At 41.9% G+C, this 14909-nt stretch overlaps 1 protein-coding gene across 4 annotated transcripts in view; it reads left to right on the top strand.

The window, feature by feature from the left end:
* Window positions 1–14909, top strand: part of LOC126272771 (NBAS subunit of NRZ tethering complex-like) — a 410576-nt gene that overhangs the window by 101388 nt on the left and 294279 nt on the right. For all 4 annotated transcript variants that reach the window (XM_049975911.1, XM_049975912.1, XM_049975914.1 and 1 more), the window contains one exon: window positions 13984–14291. In XM_049975911.1, coding sequence (XP_049831868.1) covers window positions 13984–14291 — 308 coding nt within the window. The remainder of the gene's footprint in view (window positions 1–13983; window positions 14292–14909) is intronic.

Below are 14909 nucleotides of genomic sequence, written 5' to 3' on the forward strand. Positions count from 1 at the left end.
AACATTTGGCTCACCTTCCCTACAATATTATCTATGTGGTCTTTCCAACTGAAGTTGTTTGTAATTTTAACAACCGGGTACTTAGTTGAATTGACAGCCTTGAGAATTGTACTATTTATTGAGTAATCGAATTCCAATGGATTTCTTCTGGAACTCATGTGGATCACCTCACACTTTTCGTTATTTAGCGTCAACTGCCACCTGCCACACCATACAGCAATCTTTTCTAAAACGCTTTGCAACTAATACTGGTCTTTGGATGACCTTACTAGATGGTAAATTACAGCATCATCTGCGAACAACCTAAGAGAACTGCTCAGATTGTCACCCAAGTCATTTATATAGATCAGGAACAGCAGAGGTCCCAGGACGCTTCCCTGGGGAATACCTGATATCACTTCAGTTTTATTCGATGATTTGCCGTCTATTACTACGAACTGCGACCTTCCTGACATGAAATCACGAATCCAGTCGCACAACTGAGACGATACCCCATAGGCCCGCAGCTTGATTAGAAGTTGCTTGAGAGGAATGGTGTCAAAAGCTTTCCGGAAATCTAGAAGTACGGAATCAACTTGATATCCCCTGTCGATAGCGGCCATTACTGCATGCGAATAAAAAGCTAACTGTGTTGCACAAGAACAATGTTTTCTGAAACCATGCTGATTACGTATCAATAGATCGTTTCCTTCGAGGTGATTCATAATGTTTGAATACAGTATATGCTCCAAAACCCTACTGCAAACTGATGTCAATAATATAGGTCTGTAGTTCGATGGATTACTCCAACTACCCTTCTTAAACACTGGTGCGACCTGCGTAATTTTCCAATCTGTAGGTTCAGATCTATAGGTGAGCGAGCGGTTGTATATGATTGCTAAGTAGGGAGCGATTGTATCAGCGTAATCTGAAAGGAACCTAATTGGTATACAATCTGGACCTGAAGACTTGCCCGTATCAAGCGATTTGAGTTCCTTCGCAACCCCTAAGGTATCTGCTTCTAAGAAACTCATGCTAGCAGCTGTTCGTGTTTCAACTTCTGGAATATTCCATTCATCTTCCCTGGTGAAGGAATTTCAGAAAACTGTGTTCAATAACTCCACTTTAGCGGCACAGTCGTCGGTAACAGTACCATTGGCACTGCTCAGTGAAGGTATTGACTGCGTCTTGCCGCTTGTGTACTTTACATACAACCAGAATTTCTTCGGATTTTCTACCAAATTTCAAGACAATGTTTCGTTGTGGAACCTATTAAAGGCATCTCACATTGAAGTACGTGCCAAATTTCCCGTGTCTTTAAATTTTAGCCAATCTTCGGGATTTCGCGTTCTTCTGAACTTCGCACGCTTTTTCCGTTGCCTCTGCAACAGCGTTTGGACCTGTTTTGTGTACCATGGAGGACCAGTTCCATCTCTTACCAATTTATGAGGTATGAATCTCTCAATTGCTGTTGCTACTATATCTTTGAATTTGAGCCACATCTTGTGTACATTTGCATAGTAAGTTCGGAAGGAATGGAGATTGTCTCTTAGGAAGGCTTCTAGTGACACTTTATCCACATTTTAAATAAAATTATTTTGCGTTTGTTTCTGGTGGATTTGGAAGAAACAGTATTAAGCCTAGCTACAACGACCTTGTGACCACTAATCCCTGTATCAGTCATGATGCTCTCTATTAGCTCTGGATTGTTTGTGGCTAAGAGGCCAAGTGTGTTTTTGCAACCATTTACAATTCGCGTGTGTTCGTGGACTAACTGTTCAAAATAATTTTCGGAGAAAGCATTTAGGACAATCTCGGAAGATGTTTTCTGCCTACCAACGGTCTTGAGCAAGTATTTTTGCCAACATATCGAGGGAAGGTTGAAGTCCCTACCAACTATAATCGTATGAGTGGGGTATTTATTTGTTACGAGACTCACATTTTCTCTGAACTGTTCAGCAACTATATCATCGGAGTCTGGGGGTCGGTAGGAGCAGCCAATTATTAACTTAGTTCAGCTGTTAAGTATAACCTCCACACATACCAATTTGCACGGAGTATCTACTTCGACTTCACTACAAGATAAACCACTACTGACAGACACAAACACTCCACCACCAATTCTACCTAATCTATCTTTCCTGAACACCGTCTGAGACTTCGTAAAAATTTCTGCAGAACTTATTTCAGGCTTTAACCAGCTTTCTGTACCTATACCGATTTCAGCTTCTGTACTTTCTATTAGTACTTGAAGCTCAGGGACTTTCCCAGCACAGACCCTCCACCCGGCTCTGCACAAAAGGTCCGTAGTTGGTTCTGTCAACGATGCTGCAGGCGGTGAGCTCTTCCTTCATCTCGTAAGCAAGACCGGCAGCCTTCACCAAATCAGATAGCCACTGGAATCCAGAGAGAATTTCCTCAGATCCAAAGCGACCTACGTCATTGGTGCCGACATGTGCCACCACCTGCAGCTCCCAACTACCAATAAGCCCACCCTCTGCGACTGCCTGGATCTTGAAGGCTGAGAATCATCCTCTGAAATAGGGCAAGCAGCTGCATCTGGCTCAGCCAGAGACAGTACCTGAAACTTGTTTGTCAGACGCACCGGGGAGGCTTTCTGATCAGCCTCCGTGGATGTCTTTCGCTGCCTGCCATGCCTTGGAACGACCTCCCAATCAACCACAGGCGAGGGCTCAGCCCCACTGCGGGCAGCAACTGGGGAAACTACAGCGGCAGACTGATATGGGGACAGACGGGACGAGGTTGACATCCCCTTGATACCCAAGTCCGACTCCCCACAGTGGTGCCCATTGGCAACAGCCTCAAGCTGCGCGAACTTAGAGAATCTCACCATATTAGGATTTGTCAGGGATGTGGAGCTTTACTTGGTTGTATCACATGTATCCCAAACTGCTCGGAGGCAGAGCCATGCACCGCAAACTCCTTACCTGCTACGGCCCACCACGGTTCAACCGTCCCATACCGGCAGGCTGGCCGCTCGCTGCCTCTTCAGCCCACTTCAGTCTCGCCTCAATGCCTCCAGCGTTTCCAGTCCAGTCAGCCTGCATCTTGTGAGGTGCCTCCAGGCCCAGGCCAAAACACGCACTCTGTATGCTCCATCTTAAGTGCTCATGTCATCCATATGTTTAAAGAGGCATAAAGTTTTTTGTAAACTTCTCAACTGTAAAAGGTGAATTATGACTGCAAAACTTATTTTGCTACAGTGTAAGCACACACATGTGAACTTTTACATTTCTGTAGCAGAGATTTAAAGAAATAAATTAAAATTACATCATTATAAGAATAGCTATGACAAAGTATTTGTGTAGGTAACTGTCTCAAGAAGCTCCCTGCATCAGATTCAGCATGGAAAAGAATTGTTCATCAAGTAGTTACATGAAACAAAGCTGTGCAGTTATTACAGTAAACAATTTATGTGAGATCATTTTCAAATAATAGCATATAAGCAGAATGTCAACCCATTTCTGCACACTTTCATGTTCTCCTTTTTTCTGAAACTTCAAGTGTGGCAGAACTGAAATTACATGCTGCTGAGTCACTACATCAACATGATTATTCGGCAATTCACACTTTTTTTGGCAGGGAGCTCATAGAATCAAACACTTTCAGATTATTTCTTGACCATTCCACTCTCATATAGCACGTGGGAAAAATGAACATCACAATTTTTGGGTGTGAGCTCTGACTTCTCTTATTTTATTATGATGGTCGCTTCTCTATGTGTAGGTGGGAGGCAACAAATTATTTTGGAATTTGCAGATGGAAGTTAGTAATTGAGATTTCCTGAAAATGACTCACTGTAACAAAAGATCTCTCTGTTTTAATGGCTGACACTACCCACTTGCTTGTTGTGTCCGTTACACTCTTTCCCCTATTTAGCAACAATACAAAATGAGCTGCCCTTCTTTGCACTTTTTCAGTGTCCTTACAGTCCTATCCAGTAAGGATCTCTTATAACACAGCAGTACTCTAGAAGATGACTGACAAGTCTAGTGTAGGAACTCTCTGTAATAGATTTGTTGCATCTTCGAAATTTTGTGCCAACAGAACAGTCTTTAGTTTGCCTACCCAACAACATTTTCTAAGTGGTGGTTCCAATTTAAGTTACTTGTTATTGTAATGCCTAGGGATTAATTTCATGTCCTGAGAGAGAGTTAGGATGACACCTTGCAGAAAACAGGTGCTCTTACCTCAGTCGACACAATCAGTAAGAGAAAGTAGCTCAGACAGTGTCTCGACTATAAGCTGAAAGTATTTCAAAGAATGGAACTTGGTGTGCATTTCAAGAAAGCAATCGGTCAGATGGATTCATAGTAACGAACTCTACTCCAGGCACTACTCAAAGCTGAGACATCCTTAGCTAATTCTAACACTGAACTTGAGCCGATATAAGTTGGGTAAATATTCCTCAGAATCTGTCTCATTAGCAGTGGTGACAGTCTGAAGCTAACAAATGTTCTTAGTCCAAGACAAGGTGTTGAGTGACATAGGGGTAGTGTCTCCTTACTGCTGCAGACATGTTCTCTTCCTGGATCATTGTACTTTTTTCCTCCCACTATCTAAAAGTTCACACATTAAGATAGGTTGAGTAGGTTCCATTTATTTTATTCGAGATAGAAGCATGTTCACAGCATTCATACATAACCAATTGGTGATTACGGAAGCACTCACTAGATTATGTCCATATCAGATTAAACAATATCCACTAAAAGGGCTGTGAAGGTTACTCATTCAGTGGCACTGCGTACACAGTTCAAGTTTCATCTAACATGAATTAAAGCTCTGCAGACGTACTGCTTTCTCTGTGGCTCAAAGTGTACAATGTTCATCAATTTCCTGGATTGATCATTGGAGAACTCTGCTACCACTGCGAACTAATTAGTAGTTTCATCTCACAGATCCGAGGTATTTGTGTGTTTTCTGCTACCCAAAATCGCACCATCTTTCACAGCGCCTACAGCAGTTAGTGTTTTATTTTTCCAATAGTTAAGTTGGATGCACTTAACAGCTATGTTTACCAGACAGTCACATATTGCAGTAGGTACAAATGCTTTGCTTAGAGATGACAATGAAATGAAATATTCATTGAATTGCGATATCTTTTTCCCCAAGAAGAACTACAACAGATTGAGGAAACACTTAATTTTTGTTGATCAGTAACTTGTATTTCTTCTTAATTTTGTCAAAATCAGTGACATTTTGAGGCAGTGCGTACGTTATGATTAGCCCACCTGGATATGACAGATGGTGTGGACTCTGTAGAGTAGCAAGTCAGGTGGTGAGTCAGCCTGCTCCATGATATGTCTGCCATTATTAGGCTGCTGGACCAGCCTGGTAAAGCAGAGCTCAGCAAGCTAGCTGGGGTTGAACAAGATCAGTTGGCCTATGCGAACCAATCCATCTGAGATGGGCTTGCTTGGGCTGGCACACGTCTTCTTTTAGGGTAACGTGTTGCTTTCCGTTCCATACCCTAACTTACAATGGTTTAATGTATGGATGACAGGTAAAAATTTTGAATCCTGTAAGACAGTTTGAGCATATATTCCCTCAATTCTCCTTTCAGTGAAGTGAAAGTAAACAAATTTAATGAAATCATCTGTTTATTGTTGCCAGGTTAAATTACACACATTTTATTTTTTACATTAAGAGAGGTTTATAAGGTATTTTGAAGACCCTGAAAACTGTGATAAAAGTAAGTATTTGATTGAAACTGTCACGTTCTAGGAAATAATAAGAATAAAAATTATAGATGGCTACTTAATTTTCTCTGAACTGCACATCACTTTCAGCTTCAATAAAGTTGGAGTGAATGTAGTGTAAGGGAGATGGAGGAGTTGGTTAATTTGAGCCACAAAAGCTAAAAGTACGATAGAACAGCTTATACACTCCTGGAAATGGAAAAAAGAACACATTGACACCGGTGTGTCAGACCCACCATAATTGCTCTGGACACTGCCAGAGGGCTGTACAAGCAATGATCACACGCACGGCACAGCGGACACACCAGGAACCGCGGTGTTGGCCGTCGAATGGCGCTAGCTGCGCAGCATTTGTGCACCGCCGCCGTCAGTGTCAGCCAGTTTGCCGTGGCATACGGAGCCCCATCGCAGTCTTTAACACTGGTAGCATGCCGCGACAGTGTGGACGTGAACTGTATGTGCAGTTGACGGACTTTGAGCGAGGGCGTATAGTGGGCATGCGGGAGGCCGGGTGGACGTACCGCCGAATTGCTCAACACGTGGGGCGTGAGGTCTCCACAGTACATCGATATTGTCGCTAGTGGTCGGCGGAAGGTGCACGTGCCCATCGACCTGGGACCGGACCGCAGCGACGCACGGATGCACGCCAAGATCGTAGAATCCTACACAGTGCCGTAGGGGACCGCACCGCCACTTCCCAGCAAATTAGGGACACTGTTGCTCCTGGGGTATCGGCGAGTACCATTCGCAACCATCTCCATGAAGCTGGGCTACGGTCCCGCACACCTTTAGGTCGTCTTCCGCTCACGCACCAACATCGTGCAGCCCGCCTCCAGTGGTGTCGCGACAGGCGTGAATGGAGACGTGTCGTCTTCAGCGATGAGAGTCGCTTCTGCCTTGGTGCCAATGATGGTCGTATGCGTGTTTGGCGCCGTTCAGGTGAGCGCCACAATCAGGACTGCATACAACCAAGGCACACAGGGGCAACACCCGGCATCATGGTGTGGGGAGCGATCTCCTACACTGGCCGTACACGTCTGGTGATCGTCGAGGGGACACTGAATAGTGCACGGTACATCCAAACCATCATCGAACCCATCGTTCTACCATTCCTAGACCGGGAAGGGAACTTGCTGTTCCAACAGGACAATGCACGTCCGCATGTATCCTGTGCCACCCAACGTGCTCTAGAAGGTGTAAGTCAACTACCCTGGCCAGCAAGTTCTTCGGATCTGTCCCCCATTGAGCATGTTTGGGACTGGATGAAGCGTCGTCTCACGCGGTCTGCACGTCCAGCACGAACGCTGGTTCAACTGAGGCGCCAGGTGGAAATGGCATGGCAAGCTATTCCACAGGACTACATCCAGCATCTCTACGATCGTCTCCATGGGAGAATAGCAGCCTGCATTGCTGCGAAAGGTGGATATACACTGTACTAGTGCTGACATTGTGCATGCTCTGTTGCCTGTGCCTATGTGCCTGTGGTTCTGTCAGTGTGATCATTTGATGTATCTGACCCCAGGAATGTGTCAATAAAGTTTCCCCTTCCTGGGACAATGAATTCACGGTGTTCTTATTTCAATTTCTAGGAGTGTATATAAATCTTATGTTTGATGTATCTGTACTATGGAGCAGTCAAAGCTGGTACAAACAGAGGCTTTCATGGTATTAATTTTCAAATGTCTTTGACCATCCCTCCTTTTCAGTGTCTCTAATGCCCTTTTTGTATCCTGGCCATCATTGGTAACTACCCTAGTGGCTACGTTCTTAAAAGTGTGCAACAGTTGTTCTGTGCTTTGTGAACATTTTCCCAGGGACACAGCTAAATTGACTTGAAGTTGCAACTGTGGGAAAAAGAAGAGTGTGAAATAAGTCCATGTAAATGGTTTTCCAACAATGAAAATTAGATGTTATACTGCCAACTGACTGCTAATTTTGAAACTTCGAGCTGTGTGGCAATTACATTAGGGGATTTGATGTAATTGCGAGCTGCAGTTTTCATCATTAATGTTAGAGGTATTTCGTAAGATTGCGTAATGATCTACCATTTCAAATCAGTGAAAAGATTCGATGATGATGTGCATTCAGTATTTGATGACAGCTCCAGTAACACAAATACTTCAGAGACCATGGAAAAAACATTAATATTACACAGGAAGTCCAGAAGAAATCTTACAAGCACACTAGATAAATAAATTAGGCTCTCCTGGGAGACATCACACTAATATAGCATCATTCCCAAAGTTGATCGTCACCCTTTGTTTTGGAGCCAAGTGGAGGGTCTCAACCAAAGGCTTCGTCGACTCTATGACAGTCTTGGCTGCAGATTTCTAGACCTGCATTATCATGTTGGAATTTGTAGGACTTCCCTTGATAAGTCAGGAGTGCACAACACGAAGGATGAAACTAGCAGAGTACTTGTTGAGTTTTTTAGGTGGTGGTGGTGGTGGTGGTGGTGGTGGTGGTGGTGGTGGTTAGTGTTTAACGTCCCGTCGACAACGAGGTCATTAGAGACGGAGCGCAAGCTCGGGTTAGGGAAGGATTGGGAAGGAAATCGGCCATGCCCTTTCAAAGGAACCATCCCAGCATTTGCCTGAAATGATTTAGGGAAATCACGGAAAACCTAAATCAGGATGGCTGGAGACGGGATTGAACCATCGTCCTCCCGAATGAGAGTCCAGTGTGCTAACCACTGCGCCACCTCGCACGGTGAGTTTTTTTTTTTAGGCTAGGAAGTAGTTTGAGGTGCTCAGATCAACACTCTCCAATCAATTGCAGCAAGGGAAGTCAGATAGTGTTCAGAATAAAGACACTTTGACTTTCACAATTTTATCAGTAAACTGTGTAAGTATTCATAATAAAGTTCCCATATTTACTGCCCTCCAGGAAAGTTCCTGTGCTCAATTATTTTTGGGATTGAGAGCTGATTGAAACCTGAAATGGAAAGCTCTGAGATATTTAGCAGGTCTTGGAGTGTACATCGGAAAGACAGTTTAGAGGGCATAGTAGGGGGTGTGTTCATTGCAGTTGACAATTGAGGCCGAAGTTGAGTGTGACATTGAAATCATCTGATCGCATGTAACAGGTGTAGGTGAGACCAAGTTAATTGTTTGATGCTTTCACCAGCCACCTGATTCTGCTGTGGCAGTTCTAGAGTTATTCACAGAAAGTCACTGGTCAATAGCGCATAATACACAGATCATGCAATACTAGTGGGAGGCTTCCTGCCGATCGTAGACTGGGATGTCTGTGGATTCATTGCAGGGGCTACAGACAGACAGTCATGTGTGATACTTTTGAACAAATTTTCTGGACTTTGTCCTGAGCAGCTAGTTTGGCAGCCCACAGACAATGGAAATATCTTAGACCTTGTAGCTACAAGTAGGATGGATCTTATCGAAAATGTCATTATAGAAATGGGGATTAGCGATCATGATCTCATTATAGCAACTATGTTTATGGAAGTTAATAAATATGTTGAGATGGCTAGCAGAGTGTTTCTGCTAGATAGATAAGCTGTTATTAGCATCTCGTTTTGACAGTGAATTGCCGTTACATAGTTCCAGTATGATGGATGTAGAAAAATTATGGGCAAAGTTTGAGTAGATTGTAAATTGTGGTCTGGAGAATTATTTGACTAGTAAGTGGATAAAAGACGCCCCATGGTTAATAACGACATTCGGTGGATGCTGAGGAAGCAGAGGCGATTGCACTGTCAGTTCAAAAGGGAATGTACAAATGAAAACAAGGGGAGATTAGTAGAGATTCATGCGTCTGCGAAAAGATCTATGCGAGAATCCCAGTTCGATTTTACAAAGAGTATTCTATGGCATTGGCCCCTTACCTAGCTTGCATTTATCATGACTCACCCAGCACAAAGTCCGAAGCAACTGGAAAAAAGTGCAGGTGACTCCAGTGTATAAGAAGAATAAAAGAATGGACCCACATAATTAGACCAATATCTCTAACTTATGTTTGCTGCAGAATCCTTGAACATATTCTCAGTTTGAATATAATAAAACTGAGTAACTTATGTCCATGAATCACCATCATTTTAGAAAGCATTGTTCATGTGAAATTCAGCTTGCCCTTTTCTCACACGATATACTGTGATCAGTCAGTGAAGGGCAACAGGCACAATCCCTATTTCTAGATTTCCGGAAAGGCACGGTGCCTCATTGCAGGCTATTGAGGAAGGTACTAGCATATGGAGTAAGTTCATACAGATACATGAGTGGCTAGAAGACTTCTTAAAGAATAGAACCCAGTATGCTGTCCTGGACGGCGGGTGTTCATCAGGGATAGGGGTACCGCCAGGAGTGCCCCCAGGTAAGTGTGATAGGATCACTGTCGTTCTCTATATACATAAATGATTTGGCAAACAGGGTATGCAGCAATCTACAGTTGTTTGCTGATGATGCTGTAGTGTACAGTAAGGTGTCAAAGTTGCGAGACTGGAAGATACAAGACGATTTGGACAAAATTTCCAGTCGGTGTGATGAATGGCAGCTAGCCCTAAATGTGGAAAAATGTAAGTTAATGCACATGAGTAGAAAGAATAAGCCTGTAAAGTTCAGATACAGTATTACTAGTGTGCAGCGTGACACATTCAAGTTGTTTAAATATCTGGTCATAATGTTGCAAAGCAATATGAGGTGGAACGAGCATGTGAAAACTGTGGTTGGGAAGGCAAATGGTCGACATGGTTTATTGGGAGAATTTTAGGAAAGAGTGGTTCACCTGTAAAAAAGACCACATATAGGATGACCTGTTCTTTAGTACTGCTTGAGTATTTGGGATCCGTACCATGTGAAATTGAAGGAAGACATTGAGGCAATTCAGAGACAGGCTGCTAGATTTGTTACTGGAACATTCGAACAACACATAAGTTTCATGGTGATTCTTCGGGAACTGAAATGGGAGTACCTGGATTGAAGGTGACTTTCTTTTTTTTTTTTAAAAAAAAACACTGTTGTGAAAAATGAGAGAACAGTCATTTGAAGCTGACTGCCAACCGAACCCTCTGATGCTAACATACATTATGTGTTGGGACCATGAAGGTAAGAGACAAGAAATTACAGCTCATACAGTGCCACACAGACAGTTGTTTTTCCATCACTCCATTTGCAAGTGGAACAAGAAAGGATATGACAAGTAGTGGTACAGGGTACCCTCCGCCACACATCGTACGGTGGCTTGCGGATTATCGATGTAGATGTAGAAAGGGTGACTGAGAAATTTGAAATGAACATCCTAGTTCATGGAAACCTGAATGAGTATGCCAAAATTGTGATACAAATAAACACCTCCAAAGTCACTACAGACCATCTCTGATGTAAACTACATGTAACCTCCACACCCTGTGGGTTAAACGCTTAGTTGGCCTGTTGGTTCACTCGACGCCTTGTTTCATTTGAAAAGAGGCAAAATCACAACTCGTTGGACCTCACTATATGCCTCTGTCAGCTATTGTCCAGTTTCTGTGTTGTCTGGTCCTTTGAACATTCAGAGCTTTATTTGATGCTGTGAGAAATGGCATTTTTCAAGGTAGCTTTAAATGTCCATTCCAGTGCAGTTCCATTTGCATTGTTTATTCGGAAACTGGTTTAGGTGGACCTGCATTCCCCGACAGCAGCAATTCCTGTGGGTTTTGGAAACAATTGTCACTGCAAAGCTGAGAGCCTTTTCAGTAGTCCATGCAGTCAGAACAGTTCCTTCACTGGTCTTATGCCATGTTTGTGGCCGAGTGGTACACAATCCCTCATAGACACATTGAACAGTCCGTGTTAATACACCAAAAACTCTGACAACTTCATTTGTGGTGTGGTCGTGGGCACATTCAGATGTAGTAGCTTCTCTCTGCCATATTATCACGTCTCCATGTTGACAGATTCCATACAACTGACTGCTCCTTGCACATGACTTTAGTGCCTTAACTTTTCATTAGTGACGAAGGGCCACATAACAGCCTGATACCAAAGCAGTTACAATCGGTCAGCATGGCAACATGATAGTGTGGCAGAAAGGAGGTATTGTGTTTGGATGTAGCCATGACCATGCCATGAACGAAGTTTCTGTAAGTCCATCTAAGTATGAGATGGTTGCTGGACCTCAGATGTTCAGCACAAAATGTCAAATCGAAAACAAGTTCAGCTGTCAATATTTCCAATTTTATTGTACTGTTACTACCAGTTTAGGCATTACACTATGCTATCTTCAGGCCTTCTTACCAATGTGTAGGAAGAATCCCACCTCTTGTACAATCTTCTAAGGGGCCAGCATACAGTAAGTGGTATTCTGTAGACAATTTTTAACAATGCGACCCCTTGAATCATTACTTGCAGACTCTGCAGTTGATGGTCAAAGGGTGCTGCATTGTTAAAAGAAGTCTTACCAGGCCTTGCAACAATGCTAACACAGACAACACTAATGTACTCTGGTGGCCATTCTACCAGCTGCTGAGAATGGCAACTCCTTCATTTATGTACCTTGCGATGGTGTGTATGTGCACAAAGTTACGTTGACAGCTGACCATGTCTTGTGGGTGCTTCACTTTTTTTTGGTCACTCAGTGTGTATAAAAGGATAAACAGTTTAAGGTGATTATTGGGTTACTGGGACTTAGACAAGATAGTAAAATTTTCAAAGCTTTTGGGTGATGTCATCCTTCAGAGCTAACTGATACAAAATATGCAAACACATACCCCTGTGCAATTACTGTGATCTGGCTGACAACATTGTACCAACACTGCAGAATGAGGGGGGAATTGATGTGGGGGAAGAGGTTCAAGGAGTGGTCTAAGAATTTGAATGAGCATTGCAGGTTACACTAGACTTCAGGGATGAGAACACAGTGGCTGAGCTTGGAAGTGGAAGAGTCAGGTAGACAGCAGAAACCCTCACTCAGGTGACCACTGAGGATAGTCGTAACCCTGCCCAAATATGCAAACTCCAAAAATTGAACCATCCAGGCTGCCCCACTGTACCTGGGTACTGTGCTCCTATGGAAAGGGTCCTTGCTCTTCTTGACCAACACCTGTGTGCCATTGCCTGCAGCCTGGTCCATCCTATCCAAGCCACAAACCATTTCTTCATTGTCACTCAACGTCACCGTACCGTTACCACCTGGATCTCTTCTTCGCATCTCCGTATATATGAGGCGTGCTTTTTTTAAGTAAGCACCATTTGGAAATAACAATAGAGAAAACTGACTTTTCACAACAATTTTGTTTTTATGTGAAAGTCTGAACTTTAATCCACTTTTATACAAAATTACATTTGCTTTTTATAACAAGTTTTTATCATGCTTTGATATAGGTGGTAGTAATAATACCAGTAATGATCGAATGTGATTTTTGAAAATTAACTGCAATGAGCAGAGGGGAGGCCCAATGCACTTTTCAAATTGTTGATGTGTAAACATTATTGAAAGTTAAACAACAATTTCATTATAAAAAAAGGAAGGAAAAAAGAAAATAAATTAATAGTTTCTTTACTGCTAGTAAGCCACACTTATTTTATTAAATGACAGAATCTCCAAATATCTTTAATTTCGTCTTATCTTTATCAAATTGTACTTTTTCCTTGTTAAATTGCTCATTGTTTTGATGTTTTTGCAATTTATTGAACTGTATGTCCCTGTTATATTCCCTCAAACATCCATTGCCTTATTAACATGTCCCATCCAAATTTTTCCTTCTTGTCTCTTTTATTTTCTGCCCCTTTTCACCCTTCCTCCTGTCATTTTCATGAAGGGTCCCTTTGTCCCCCCACCCCCAGCCTCCCCCCCCCCCCCCCAATCCTCTCTTCCCATTTTTGCATGCTGTACTTCCCATTTCCATACCTAACACTTCTGTTGTGCATATGGGCTGTTTTTTCTTTCCTTAAAACAATAATAATAATAATAATAATAATAATAATAAAAACATTCAAACAGAACTGAAGCACCTTGCAGTGCAAGCGGTCTATTCATATGACCCATACCATCACCCAACTCCACATTTTCACATGACTTGTAACAAACGTCAATTTTTGTCATGTGCTAGTATTCCTATGATGAAACAATAATCAATTTTTGGTCTTTCTTAATATGCTTAAGAAATAAGTTGTACAATTTGAGAGATTGAATAACCTGATACATGCTCAGTGTGCTGTATTTGCAGCAAAATTTTTATGTATACATTAAATAGTTCCTTTTTAGCAGTTTTTGTCTTGTACCTGTTTATAACAAAAATACCTTTTGTAATTATGCTATTTTATTAATGTGTAAATCTCTTACATTTTAGACCTCTGAAGAAACATTTGTGAATGACATTAAGCATCTCCTACTACCATTCCTGGAACGTTGTGAGAAGCAGTCAGAAGGGATGAAGATGAAGTTGTTAGGAGAATATCTTGTTGATGTTAGCTCAGACAATCTTAAGTTACCTTACAAGTTATTTGAGTATTTGTTAATGGAACCAAATAGTGTGATAACAGCTGACACAGAGGAAATAATAAATCTTGGTTTCACATGCATATATGCTTCTCCAGATCCTGATCAGTTGGATATTGCAGAGGGTATCACTACACTCATTTCCAAACAGCCTCTGGGGTAAGTCTGTGTACAAATGAACAGAGTCAGTACAAGTTATTTTATTACTAGTAATTATCGCTATAGAAGAGTAAGCTGACAAAATAGTGTTTACTTGCATGCCATTATTATAATCTACCTTTATTTTAATCACCAGTATAAAAACAATCACCTTAAAAATAGGATTACAAGTATCCTTTCAGAAACTGAGATCATGAAATCCCTGTGTGTAAGTAAAGTCACAATAAACAGTCAAAAAATTAATAGTTCTACAGTTCAATATCTTGTAGAAATCAACAAGCAGAACTTAAGTGTTAAAGGAACACGGGTAAATACATCCAACAAAATGAATAAACTAAATTTATAAACTGGTCATTGTATAATAAGAAATGCTTGTCAGTAAACACTAAGACCCAGCATTAGAAAAATAACTCTCTCTGAAGCCACATATGCTTTCAAAATGTTGTTCCAACTAAAATGCTTAAGAAGAGCTGATTAGCTTCTCAAAACTGAAAGAGGAGTCATAAAACTTACATGAATAAAAAAAAAAAATAGTTGGAGAACCCTTCCCAATAAACGATCATGAGATTGACCCATTCACCGGAACAATAAAGAAGAAAAGACGTCTCATTTTTTTCA

The sequence above is a fragment of the Schistocerca gregaria genome, chromosome 5 (assembly GCF_023897955.1).
Source record: "Schistocerca gregaria isolate iqSchGreg1 chromosome 5, iqSchGreg1.2, whole genome shotgun sequence".
NCBI lineage: Eukaryota > Metazoa > Arthropoda > Insecta > Orthoptera > Acrididae > Schistocerca > Schistocerca gregaria.